Source organism: Protopterus annectens, chromosome 3.part1, assembly GCF_019279795.1.
Source record: "Protopterus annectens isolate FY-2018-M chromosome 3.part1, PAN1.0, whole genome shotgun sequence".
Classification (NCBI taxonomy): Eukaryota; Metazoa; Chordata; order Ceratodontiformes; family Protopteridae; genus Protopterus; species Protopterus annectens.
In genome coordinates, this window is record NC_056732.1 from 233,700,751 (window position 1) to 233,714,338 (window position 13,588).

Consider the following 13,588-nt stretch of genomic DNA (forward strand, 5'->3'; position numbering starts at 1 on the left):
CACACACACACACACACACACACACACACACACACACACACACCACATTAGGGAAGTTGAATGCATAGGACTTAGGCTTGTCTATGGCTCAGAGGACTATATCATACATTTTTCTGTATGCTATTTTTGCACTTTGCCAGTCATCAAGCCCCCCCCCCCCCCAGGTCTATTCATCCACCCATTCATCCATTCAGAACGTCTTTTTACTATTTTTGCACATGGGGTCAAGGTGCTACATCAACAATGACAATTATCTATTGCCAATGTTCACACTGCCAGTTGGTTAGCTTTGCCAGTATTATTCTTCCATAGCACACCAATGCACACACATCCATAACTATGACCAGTTTAGGCATCCAATCCACCTACTGCATGTCGTTAGAATGTAGAAGGAAACTGGAGCACCTTGAGAAAGCCCATAGAAACACAGGGTGGGCATGTAGACTCCACACAGAAGGCACCCTATATGAGAATCAAACCAGAGAACCTCTTGCTGTGAGGTGAAAATGCTAACAACTGCCCCACTGTGTAGGTCTTGAGGCCATTTGTTATCCTGTTCCTGAGGATGCTCCAGGACAAGAGATGTTGACTCCTAATGGCACCTTGATAATGGCTGCATTTCTAGTTAGGTCCTTACCTTGACCCTTGTGGCTGACCTGAGCACCTGCTTCACTGCAGAGTCTTCTATGTACTCTCCATTCATGTGCAAGCTACCCTCTGCATATGATGAAGTCTAACATCACTGGTTCACGAGCACCAAAATCACATCCCTGGTCTTGGTCATTTGGGTACAGTGCTAACCATTGCTTGCTTGGTGATAGCCAGCCAGTATTAGACCCTTACTTACTCACTGCTTCTCCCACCTGGCTTCTCCAGCTCCCCAAATGCTACACAAACTCAGGTCATCTTTGATCATAAAGAGGTTTTTACTGTACATCACATACTGAGCCCAAGCTAATATTCTTCTTCTTTTGGCTTTTCCCGGTTAGGGGTTGCCACAGCAGATCACCTGTCCGCTCATGATTGGCAGTGGAGTTTTACAGTGTTGTGTTGCCAGCCCGGCACCCAAACTTACACAGAAGGCACACACATGCATGGACTCACACCTAGGGCCAATTTAGAGTGTCCAATCCACCTACAGCATGTGTTTGGGATGTAGGAGGAAACCGGAGCACCCAGAGGAAACCCACACAACCACAGGGAGGACATGCAGACTCCGCACAGAAGGCACCCTAGCCAAGGATCGAACCAGAGAACCTCTTGCTGTGAGGTGGCAACGCTAACTGCTACACCACTGTGGCCACCCTAAATTACTTGATTACTGATTTCCTTTAAACATCACTCCTCCTCTAACATTATTATGCATACATATTTCTATTTAATTTGCTCTTTCCCTTGTCTAAAGATCCCACCCCCAGTTATTTTATCTCCTTTACAATATTCAATACTTCAGTTACAGTTGGTTAAGATTTCCTAACCAGATACACAAACACATTTTAGTAGGTGAACATACTAAAATACTATTTGCAAATAAATTTACATACCTCTTCACTCTTCCCCAAAAGTAATTCAAAATGCACTAAAACAATACAAACGTATCCCAAGAATAACAAGCTGAGTACATTTGGTGAATACTTGGATTGCTCACACAAGTCCACTATCAACACATTCCTCTGAGTGAACAATCTAACCCAGCTGATAGACAGTGGAACTGATCTAACAAAAACACAGGAAAAAGTGCAATTATTGGCACACATAAAACAAACATTTCTGAAAAATTTCAAACAATACTCACATTACCCCAGCACCAAGTGCCCACTTCTTACTACACGGATACTGAAAACACTGAAATCATTCTTTCAGACTACTCTTATCAGGAATATCCCTGACGCTGCACATGATACACTGAGTGAATTACAGCAGACAGACTGGTCCTCAGTCTAAGATCTTCTGCAGCCAATGAAATGTAGACTTTTTTCCACATACAGAAACAAACACCTGGGAAAGGTTATCGTGATTTGCGCATGAACTTAAAATCAAGACAAAGATCAAACTGGTCCACTTGAAAAGCCACCCCTTCTCAACAAGCTTAGCATATGAAATTTCTTATACTAAAGAAAAGTTACAACAATTACTACTAATGCCACAATTACAGTTTTCCTTGGGCACAGTCAAGTGCAATGACTTGGAAATCCCAGACTACTCAGGCTAACTATTAAAATCAGCACAGACAAAAACTATTACTCCAAAGGTCAAATTAAAAAGTTATGCATAGCAAGCAGCTTAAATAATTTTACCTATCACAGTTCTTCCCCACCTACACTACCAAATAAAGTATTTAATATAGATCTCCTCATAGCATCAATCCTCCCAGCACAAGTATCTGGAATATCCACCCATTCTACATAAAATCATAACCAAAAAGTCAGTTGAACACCTGTTAGGCAATTGCAATTACAGCTGCAGTCCACACTTTCACTGCTAGAAGTCAATCAGTTTATTCTAGAAGAAACACTTACTCATATTTTCAACCTCAACCTAACAACTAAAACTGCTCACCCAGCTTTAAGCAGTCTTCCTAAAGTACCTCATCCTAACTCAGTTAATTACGGGCCCATAGCAAAGGTTTGTCCATTGGCAAAAATCCTTGAGAAACTGGTACACTTACAACAGACAACATGGATTCAGACTCAAAGACAGTGCAAACCGACTGACTATTAATACTAACAGATCAACAGTTACAATGTTAGGGACACATAACCTAGCCAATACCACACACATCGTTGCTTATTAAAATGCTCTGTCACAGTTACATTAGGCACTATGACATTTGGTGCCACCATAGCAGTCCTGCACTTTCTTGACACTGGTGCCTGCTTTCTGCTGCCAAATTTAAAATAACAAGCTTCACAAAATATACATGGCATCTTTGAAAAGTTCACTGAACTTTACCTTCAGTGATGCCAACATGTGGGGTGCAGGCAAATGTGTCAATAGACTTTAATGGATGCCCCAAAGCACATGCACAGATTCCTGTCCATTAAAGTCCATAGACGCACCCCACACTATCCCTCAAGTGACACCAGCGAAGGATAAAACAGAATTACATAGGGTGCATTCTTCATAAAAAAATTTACAAACCTTTTTATTAAGAAACTGCTCACATAATGTTGGTAGGATGGGTTGGAAAATACATCACGGCACTTAAGTTAGAAAGTGCCATTGCGTGTAGGTAAACTGTGACAGAAGACCAAGGATCCAGATAATACTTGTATACCTTTTGCCATTATTCAAAAATATCTAGACATTATTCTTGTCCAAACATTGGAATTCAACAGCTTAACCTACCAAAATCCTTAACCTACTGAAAGTTTCATACAGAATATCTAATTTTTGTACTTCAGAATTAAGTGGGCAGTTGCAAAGATCATCTAGCTATTAAGGCTTGAATATGTTTCAATAGTGCCAACTCCAATTTGCTGGTTTTAAACAATGGTATTCATTTCTTTTTGTCATATATTTTCAAGAAGAAGCATTCTTAACAACCATAAAAACCAAGAAGATAGATAAACAAACAAAATAAAATACCATAGCAAAGTGTGCAGTCCTTGATTTGTTGTAGAGTCCTATTGAGGGTCATTTCAGAAATAGTGAAAATCTGAGTACTTTCTACGTCATCATGCTGTGGGGAACAAAAAGAGAAATCTCATTGTGGTATTTAGAAATGAAAAGAATGTCAAACTTTTAAAGTAGTTAAAATAATCATTTTTAAACTGATAACATTTGCGGTTCAAATCTGAATTCTACTAAACCCATGACTGTAATGGGCAGTGTAGTACACCATGATTTAAAGTCAATTTCCATGCAACTACAAGCAGATGAAATTTACCTGGACGTTAACAAAGCTTTCTAATGCACAGAAGATTAGTAAGTATATTACAAAAAACCTTACTAGGAAGTAAAACAGGAGAGAGGTGCCATGGGTCATTGGTGAGGGCAGTTGTTGTCATCACACATGTAGATTAATTGTGACATACCACCAGTGTCATTTCTGTCTCTGCTGTCTAGCATTCACAACAAAAGTCACTCATATACTTAAGAATAAAACAGGCTTGTTGATATCAAACTATATGGAGATAAATGATGTGAGATGCAGGGTATAAGCAGAACGTTAGGATACATGGTCTGGGGTGAACTTTACAGGTGCTAAGAGTATAATAATTCTGAGCAGGTACTACAGAGATACAAGTGGGGTACTGTGTGCATTTTAGTGGTTTATTTATTGTTCTTTAAAGGGACTATTAGGTTCCTTTTTGCGTCTGGGAGAGGCTGATGCAGAATACATTCATCAACAAAAATAAGTGAAGACTTTTTGTTTTCTGATGTGCTTGTATGTTCACTTTAACAGTCTGTACCTGCTTTAGCCAAGATCTCAGACGTGCTGGTTGCTGTTGAAGACTGGGTATGTAGAAATCAAAAGAGGCAGTTAGTCATGTAAAAGGGGCAATTTGTTCAACTATTTGGCTTTGTCCCTGATTCTTGCCCTAAGAGATAAAGATCTCAGAGCATACATGTTGGTTGTTCCTATTTTTGTGTAATGTTTTTGGTCCATTTCTCTCAAAAATGCACTTTTTCAGCAATTATTTTAGGACTATAGTCACCAAATAATGATAGGCATTTGAGTTTTAGACTTTTGGACTTGATATGCTTCAGAAAATGCATGATAGTGTAAATCCTGTTATTCCAGCAGCTAGGTTATGTCTTGCATACTTGAGAAATATTACATTTAAAATCTGTCAATGATATCGGACCTTTACTAAATGCCAGTGAAACAGAAGTGCAATAAAAAATGGATAACTTGCAGAAAATAACAAGCAAACTAAGACTTAAAGGAATGCAAGAAACTAACAACATTTTAGGAACACAGTAACACAGTCTTTGTGTGCAGGAAAATGATGGACCTTAAAAGGCTGGACCAGGCTAGGAAAGACTGCTGGCTGGCTATCAGAGACTAAGGGAGACTAAGAGAGTAGTGACAGTAACAAAGAACAAGGCATCAGTGGCCTCTACCAGCTTCTAGAGAGTGACTCAGCAGATGGCATCACAAAACTATCAGGTTGCAAGGCAAAGACAGAATGATGAGGAAGGCAGGCATCAGACATCACCATTCATAAGGGATAACAACAAGCTGAACATCGGAGCACAGAATATCAACAGATAGAAGGATTACTTCCAGCAGCTTCTACATGAAGAAAACCTCACAGAAATTGCACTGTCCCATACAAAGCCCACAATGAAAGAGGAAGAAGAGTCCAGCCTAGCAGAAGAAGAAGAAGTAAGGAAAGTGAATTCAGGGAAAGCAGCAGGCTCAGATTAGGTCAAATCAGATCTGATCAAGACGTTGGGGAAAGTAGAGGAGAAATGGCACTCGAGGGTACTCATTGTAGTACTCATTGTAGTATGGCACGAAAGGCATATCTCATATTAATGGAGAATAAGAATACTAGTGCCAGCGTGCAAAAACAAAAGGGATATGCAGTGTAGGGATATTAACCTCCTGCCACACTGCATGAAACTGCTGGAGAGAGTGACTGATCAATGAACACTCACAGCAGTAGAAAGTAAGATGGGAGGCGAGCAGTTCAGATTTAAATTAGGATGCAGCACAAGGGAACTGATGTTTGCAGTGAGGTAGATAGTGGGAGAAGAAGACAGAAATGAGGAAAGAGTCCAAATGAGCATTCAGAGACATTAAGGAAACAGATGACAAAGTCCCAAGAAAGCTGATTTGGGCAGTCCTGCAATGGTTTGAAGTCCTTCAAACATTAGAAGAATTAATACAGATTATGTACAAGGAACAAATAACACAAGTATGAACCGTATTTGGAAACACAGAAAGGTTTGCAGGGGGCATGGGTGTGCATCAGGGTTCAGATCTGAGCTCACTGCTGTTCATATGGTCTACATTAGCAAACAGGCTGGAAGAGTAATTAAACAAAGATGCTATATGCAGATGATGTATTATAAGCAGATTTCTGAACAGGAACTTCAGAGTATAATAGGTGAATGGAATGAAATGCAAAACTAAAGGCACATGGGATGAAACTGAATACAGACAAATCAGTTGTCATGGCAGCAAATGTGGGAAATCAGAAACTGAAAAGTGAGACAGAAGGGAAAGTAGTAGAACATCTTAACATCTTTGAGTACCTGGGATGGGTGGTTGAGGAGAAGAGAAGTCTGAATGAGGAAGCAAGAATCAGAGGGGCTGCAGCCAACTTGCACAGAGTGTCAGGGGTAGTGTGTGACAAAAGAATGCCAGGAAGCTGAAATATAAGGTGTACAAAACAGCAGTGTCACCAGTACTTCTATATGGAACAGAAACGTGGGCAGTGAAGGCAGAGCAGACGGGTGCTAGAGTAGACACTGTGAGACAAACAAAGAAATGAGTACATCAGAGCAGAAGCCAAAAGAGCTCCAATTGAAAAGAGGGTTAAGGAGAACAGACTGCATTAGTTTGAGTGAGAGAGAGAGAGACACACACACAGAGTATTTGTTCATGTGAGATTTGAGGAGGGCTGTAGATATCAGTATGACATCTGGGAATGTAGGAGAGGAGAATAGAGGAGGGGGGAAATCAGAGCTAAATGTATCTGATATTACATTGGCTATGTCCTTTGGGTCCAAGTATATGATATCATTTACTGTTAGCCACGCACAGTGCTGGGCTTGTTTCTGTAGTTTCTAACATAGGGAAAGAAGGTTTTGTGGTTGTCTTCTGCGAGGTAGTTGACTTTCCCTAGGAGAATGATGTTTGGCTTAATACATGGGAGCTCCTTACCAGTTATGTACGAGGTCCTATCATTAGCAGCAATTTAATAAGGGGTTGTTGCTAATCTTAATTTGGATATGGAGGAGTACCAGATAATCGTATTGTCTAATTAGTCTGGAGCTGAAGTGTATTTTTTTAAATATTATACTCCATCAACTGCCAAGTGGTCTGCAAAAATATACGTTACATCAAGTTATCCAGGAAGTGTCCATGACTCCCCACATTTGGCACACATGTGACTTACATCATTCTTATACCAGTAGTCTTTGTGGGGTGGTTTCCACAAGGACATCTTATTGATGATTCCTGATAATCCCAGGAGCCATGGCTAATGACACAAACTAGAAACCCACAGACCATGGCAGAGAATGTGCACAACACTGTCCTGCCGCAAACTCACATTACTGTTGAGGGTGTGGTTGGACTGCCCTAGATGTCTCTGGTGGTGCCAAGCAGTATGAGTGAGAAAATGCAGTAAAATCTTTGCAGTGTGTGCAATATTACACAACATGATAATATGCAAACAGTCAAATCAGGCCAGAGACATCTGAGAGGAAAGTAATGAGGTCACTGATGAGTTTTGGAGGATCCAGCTGCAGGGGAAGACTACATGAGGGGAGGTGAGGACAGGGCATCATGACACTGACTAAGATGCAGAATCTGGTTTACAACTATGGGCCAGAATAAGCATACTTTAGAAGACTAAAATGATGCATCCACATACTTCTCAACCTCTCAGCACATGTACTCTGGGCAAAACCTAAAGTAATGGGGGGACAAAGGTACAAAAATAGGGATAATTTTTAAATATTGCTTTTATAAACTTCAAAAGTTGACAGGATAACAGGATTTGTCTCAATATGCTTTTTTTCTGAAGGATATAAAGTTTGAAACTCAAATATATGTCATTATTTAGTGACTTCAAAACCAGAAAACAACAAATTTTACAAGGAGCAGACCAAAAATATGAAGCAAAAATCTGGACATTCAGAAAAATCTGAGCAGTTGAGAGCTATGTGCATGCAATACTATACACAAGTTGTGCTATATGATGCGTACAGTGGCCATACAAGTTGTGCTAAATGATGCATACAGTGGCCATGCAAGTTGTGTTGCATGATGCATACAGTGGCCACACATGTTGTGCTATATGATGCATACAGTGGCCATGCTATGCATCAGACACAGGCTACCTAGGTAACAGAGTAGTTAGGGCAGGGTACAGCTGTCAGCATATGCAGATGTGTGCAAGGCAATGAGTCAGTGGAAAGTAGTATGTGTTTGTGGGAGTGGGTGAGGGTTAACACTGTGTGTATATGGATATGTGAATGGACACTGATCCAGCAGATGATGCAGCTCTTTCCTGACATCTGTTGGCAGGTCTAGGGTACCAACAACGCATGTATATGCTGACTGTACATATCCTGATCCATGGGAGTGTGGGGGGTGCCTTCTTATGGGAAGGGAAGAAGCATGATCCACATGAAATGCAGTGTGACCATGAGCAGTGGAATGTGCTACTGGTGGTTTCTACATTAACACAGCATTTCTGTACACTTACACAGTGCCTCAAAGTGCCCTCAGTACTGGATGGTGGTATAAAGGTGGTTGCACTATGGGTTTGAGGCCATGCCCTTCCTTTTCTGAGGGGGGCTTCCCCACCAGTGGCGGAGGTTCAGACGTTCATATGTAAGAACTAGGCTTGCTGCCCTAGTAGGCTATTTTACATCTAGCCAAGTTACCTTTTTTGTGATCAAAATAGCCTATTCGATTGGGTTATAGATTGGCCTTACCCATCCCATGGTCAATAATTTTATATAGCCCCTAATGAGAATAACCTGGGTCATACTGTAGATAATTTGTGGGGACCCTCCCCCCATGCATGGGATAAAACATTTAGGAACCTCTGTTCATTAGTAGTACAAGGGGAAGTCCTGGGGTAAATTTTCTATTTCTCATCCATAAAGCTAAGTTGTGCTTGAATATGGACACGGATGAGCTTTGCTTTATGTGGATGTGGATTCTCTTCCACAGCAGTGGTACCCTCTGAGATATATACTTGTCCCTCCAAACCATTCTTTTGATATTACAGAAGAGGTTTAGGTCCCTAGACTAATTACTTTTTATGCCATTTGACTTGCTGATGTGCAGTAAATCCATCAGCAATGGGTCGGAGGATGCTTTGTATGCCAGACACAGGTCAGCTCTTAACAGTCTGTAAGATACTGAGTATAGTGACAGAGCTTTGAGTTGGTCCATGTAGGACATATTGTTTAGGCCTTTTATCCTTTTTGTAAGACATCACTTTGGACCTTGCAGTTGTTGCATGTCTCTGGACAGACACATGCCAAAGGGGGCATTATATTCAATGGATGGCCTAATGAGCGCTGAGTAAACGGGAACAATAACATCTCTAGATCTAGACACAGTCCCTTTGTTTATAAGCTGTGCATTATAGAAGGACTTTCTTACAACCATAAACATGTTGGTAAAAAGTTAGGTCGCTGTCCACATAAGTTCTCAAATCCCAATCAACTTTGTAAATACTGCCAATGTGGTAGTTCCCTGGGGTAGATGACTTTCCATAGTTTTTTTCTCTGATTTTGGCACTAGTTATTTGTTTGGGATAAACTTTTCTGCAAGATGGATAAGTCATTTGGGGATTTAGTGAAAGCTCCTTGCCTGCAATCATATGCAAACTTAGTCAGCTAGAACCTTTTAGTATTGACTTTTACTTCAGAAAAGCAGATGTCAAACAAGCGAGGTCTCAGCACAAACCCCTGGGGGACTCCAGTTGTGACTGGTGTCTTTGTGAAGGTAACTTCTACTATTTTGATTATTTGCTTCCTATCTGTGAGCCAGTTGGCAGTCCAGCAGGAGACCTAGAGCTTTATTCCCAGTTTATGTAGCTTTTCTACTATGCCTGAGTGGGTGACTGTGTCAAAGGCTTTGGCCAGGTTGAAGTATATGATGTGTGCTACTTTGCCTTTATTGGTTGCTTTGTTGACCTTTTCAAAAGATCCACCAGGTTGAATAAGCAGGATCTGTCCTTGATGAATCCATTCTGAGACAAGTCCAGTGTTTGGAGGTTCCCCATGTCCTTACTGATTAAGTTCCATAATAAGTCTTTCCATGGCTTTGCATATGAGGCTGGTCAGACTTATGAGGTAGTAATTTCCCGGGTCTGTTGAAAGTCGTCCCTTATGCAGTGGAATGACAGTAGCTGTTCTCCATTTACTTGGTAGAAAACCTGAATGGAGGCTGAAACTGAACAGTATTGTTAGGGGTGGGGCTAAGTCCTGCTTCATGCTATTTAAGATGCATCCAGGAATATTGTCAGAACACATGGATACAGTATTTATAGCTTTTGATGGCATTTTTAGGACTTGATCTTTGGTGATAGCTGGAGGCAAGCCAGTTTCAGTTACATTTTGAGGACAGACGAAGGGGAGACAGGAGCACAGTTAAGCTAAATTTATTGGCTAGTAGATTCACTGTATCTTCAATCTCATTGTAGGAAACATAGTTCACGATCAGCTCAGGGCATTGCTGCACACTGCTTTTGAGATTACGAACATAACTAAAATGCCTTTTCATTGTTTTTGGCTTGGGTAGCTATTTAAACCTCAAAACTGGCTTTGCTGCATTTTACTAAGGTTCTCATCTGTTTGTTTATTTCAGTGATAAGGACTCTATAACATTCTTAAAATTGCTGTTCTGACTTTTGGTAAAAATTATTTTCCTTTTATTACAAAGCTTGTTGATATTATGGCTCGTCCACGTGGATTTGTTTCTTTTGCTTGCCCTGCACTTGTCTCTGTGGGATGCAGTTGCATTTACGCAGCTGTTTGCATACTGGTATACTATATGTTGGTGTACATTTCTGTGTACTTAGTGGAATTAATTGGATTTGGTGGGGATTTGAAGATTACCGTTGTACCAGTTAGGAGTAGGTATTTTGTCTTAAAGAAACTTGTAAAGGTACCATGGATGGAAGGGATCTTTAGTTTCAGCTTTATTTTGAAGGAGACTTTTTATGTTCAGACCTAACAAGTGATGAAGATACACAAGAGATGGTGCAAGAAGCTCTCGTGTTAGTAAGGACAAGATTCAAGAAGTTATTCCCCCTACTGGGTACTCTGAGTAATTGTTGCAGGGCATTTGTATTAATAAAATCCAGCAATATCTGTGCTTGAGCACTAGTGGTGGTTTAGGTTTCCCAGGCTACAGTTGGATAGTTTAGATTGCCTAGGAAAATGGTATTGGGTTTAATACTGAGTGATTCTAGTTCTTGTAGATAGGCATTGTGTTTTTCTTTTGTCATAGCTGGAGTTCTATAGCTAGTTAATATATGGTACAGGACCTTTCTGATGGTTACTTGGACATGAAGAAGCTCTAGTGCATCATGCTTCTTTACCTGCCTTGATGTGAGTCTCTTCCGGATGTAGATTGAGACACTTTCACCTTTTTCCACTCCTACACAATAGCTGGTTTAAACATGTGGAAGGCATTATAGCCTTGCACGGCCGGAGTGCTCTCTGCTATTTTAAACCATGTCTCAGTCACTACACAGAGGCCAGTGTCCTCCAGGGTGACGGGCGAGAAGGGCGTGCAGGGAGTGAAGTTTTGTGTTAGGCTCTTAGCATTGATCAGCAACACCTTCTTATTTTCCTTTGCTTGTTTTATGTTAGCAACTTTATCAGGTTGGCAATGCCTAAAAAATACACTGTGGTGGTGGACAATGTTTTTGCCAATAATCAAAACCTCAAAGGGGGCAGATGTAGGCCATCCCTGGTGAAGCAGCGTGGTCTGTCAATCATATTCTCCCAGGCTGACAAATATTGGACCCACTTTGAATGACATCAAATACTAAGCCAATTATTGAAGTCGATTATGTTTTGCTCATATTGTGGCATCACCCTTGGAGAAGTTAGACTGCCGGTCAGTGCTAGGTTATATCTGCCTTGGACACATACTTTAGAGCTCTATCATGTCTCTCTTCAAGTACTCCAGGGAGGTACATCTGAAGTCATTGACACCAGCATGAACTATTACAGAGTCACGCTGGTACTTTTGTTCAAGGACTGGTGTGCATATGTGATCTGATGGATCCTGGCACAAGACAAGCAACACTCTTTCCTTTCTCAGTGTGGTAAGAAGCACATTGGTATGTTTTACAATGAAGTCACCCATAACAAGAATGTTTGGTTGGGGTGATGCCTACCTTACAGGCTCAGCACCTGTGACTTTGGGACTCCTTGTGCTATGTGAGGAGTTAGGTTTAACTTGCTGAGAGTGCCTTGTGGCTATGTTGTGTTTTGGAGGCCTTTGGCAAGTTAATCTTTAATACCTCAATATTTGGTGGATTATATGTGTAATGTATATGTATATGAGCCTTTTCGGCTCAGTCAGACACCCCCGGTTATCAAATTGTGATGGCCTTGGAGAGGTGTGATATGTGGTGTATTCGTGATGATTTTGGTGTCTGAGTTTACTGTGTGTGTGATTTTTGCCTCCAAGAATATTATATATTTACAGCTCTAACACACTGTGTTATGCTATTTGAGTAACAGATGATTGTCAGCACAAGACAGTTCTTACACCTTCTCAAGATACCCATCTTATTCATGCTGGCTACAGAAGTTGTGAGGAAGTGCTGGCACATGATATTGACAGGAATGATTCTGGGTGCAGGGATTACTATAACTGCTTGTCTGCTTGTAGTTTGGTTTTAGAATAATGTTTGGGTGGACTTGCTATTGAGTATTTAAATGTCCACACAAAATAACTAGCTTGGAAACCTTTTTCTGTCATCAACAAGAATAAGTAAACTAATTATATTTAAAAAAAAAACTCAATCATTTGATACTAAAATCAGTGCAATCTGTATCAATACACTCAATACTAAGCAGTTTTATCAAATGTATTTTAGCCTGGAGAGTAGTTTAAGGTGGGGGGGGGCTAAATTATTGCAACCAACAGCAGATCCACTGGGTTTAAGAACACAAACAACAGGGTGGGTGGCAAGGATAAACAATTAGCCCTTAGTTCTGAGCTGACTGGCCTGGAACTGCTTTAATGCAAAGACAAGTCCTGAACAAGCCTGACATTCACATTTACATAAGGATTAAACTTGGGTTTAATAATAATAGTTAAACCACTTCAATGGCAACAATGCAGTGCAACTATGTATTGGAATTACTAATATAGGCTTAGAGACCTTAGCTAAAGCAGATACAGACTATTAAAATTAACTTAAAATCAGATCAAGAAATGAAAACCCTTATTTTTCTTTCTTATTTTCTCTGTGTAACAGACCTCCACATAGGTGTATGCATAGGTGTAGCCATAAGTGGACTGGCCGCGGGAAGAGTGGTGATCACGATGAGCAGTTGCACAAGGACACCTGTAGCATTTAGAATCCCTGTGCTGCCTCTCTTTAAAAGTGCACAATTGATTCAGGCATTTCAGCTGTCTTCACACAAACCCCATACTAGTCTGGCCAGCTCAGCTATGGCAATATTGATATCTGCCTGTCCTGTGCTATGGTTCTGCACAAATACTGAGTGGGAGCCATGGAAACACTCAACTCAGGAAGGCAGCTGCACTCATCACATGTTTGGCCGGCAGCATGTTGTCTCCTGATGTCATCAATTCACTCAATGGAACTAGCAGCAGCCAAGAATGACTCTGCCTCTAGAGAAAAGGCCACTCCCTTGATCTGATGTGTCAGTCCATGAGTGGCATCCTGTGTCT

At 40.8% G+C, this 13,588-nt stretch overlaps 1 protein-coding gene across 1 annotated transcript in view; it reads right to left on the bottom strand.

Moving 5' to 3' along the window:
* The window catches only part of LOC122798074 (collagen alpha-6(VI) chain-like), a 1,097,601-nt gene that overhangs the window by 79,302 nt on the left and 1,004,711 nt on the right, over positions 1 to 13,588 (bottom strand). Inside the window, exon 37 of the mRNA XM_044066731.1 lies at positions 3,589 to 3,682. Coding sequence (XP_043922666.1) covers positions 3,589 to 3,682 — 94 coding nt within the window. The remainder of the gene's footprint in view (positions 1 to 3,588; positions 3,683 to 13,588) is intronic.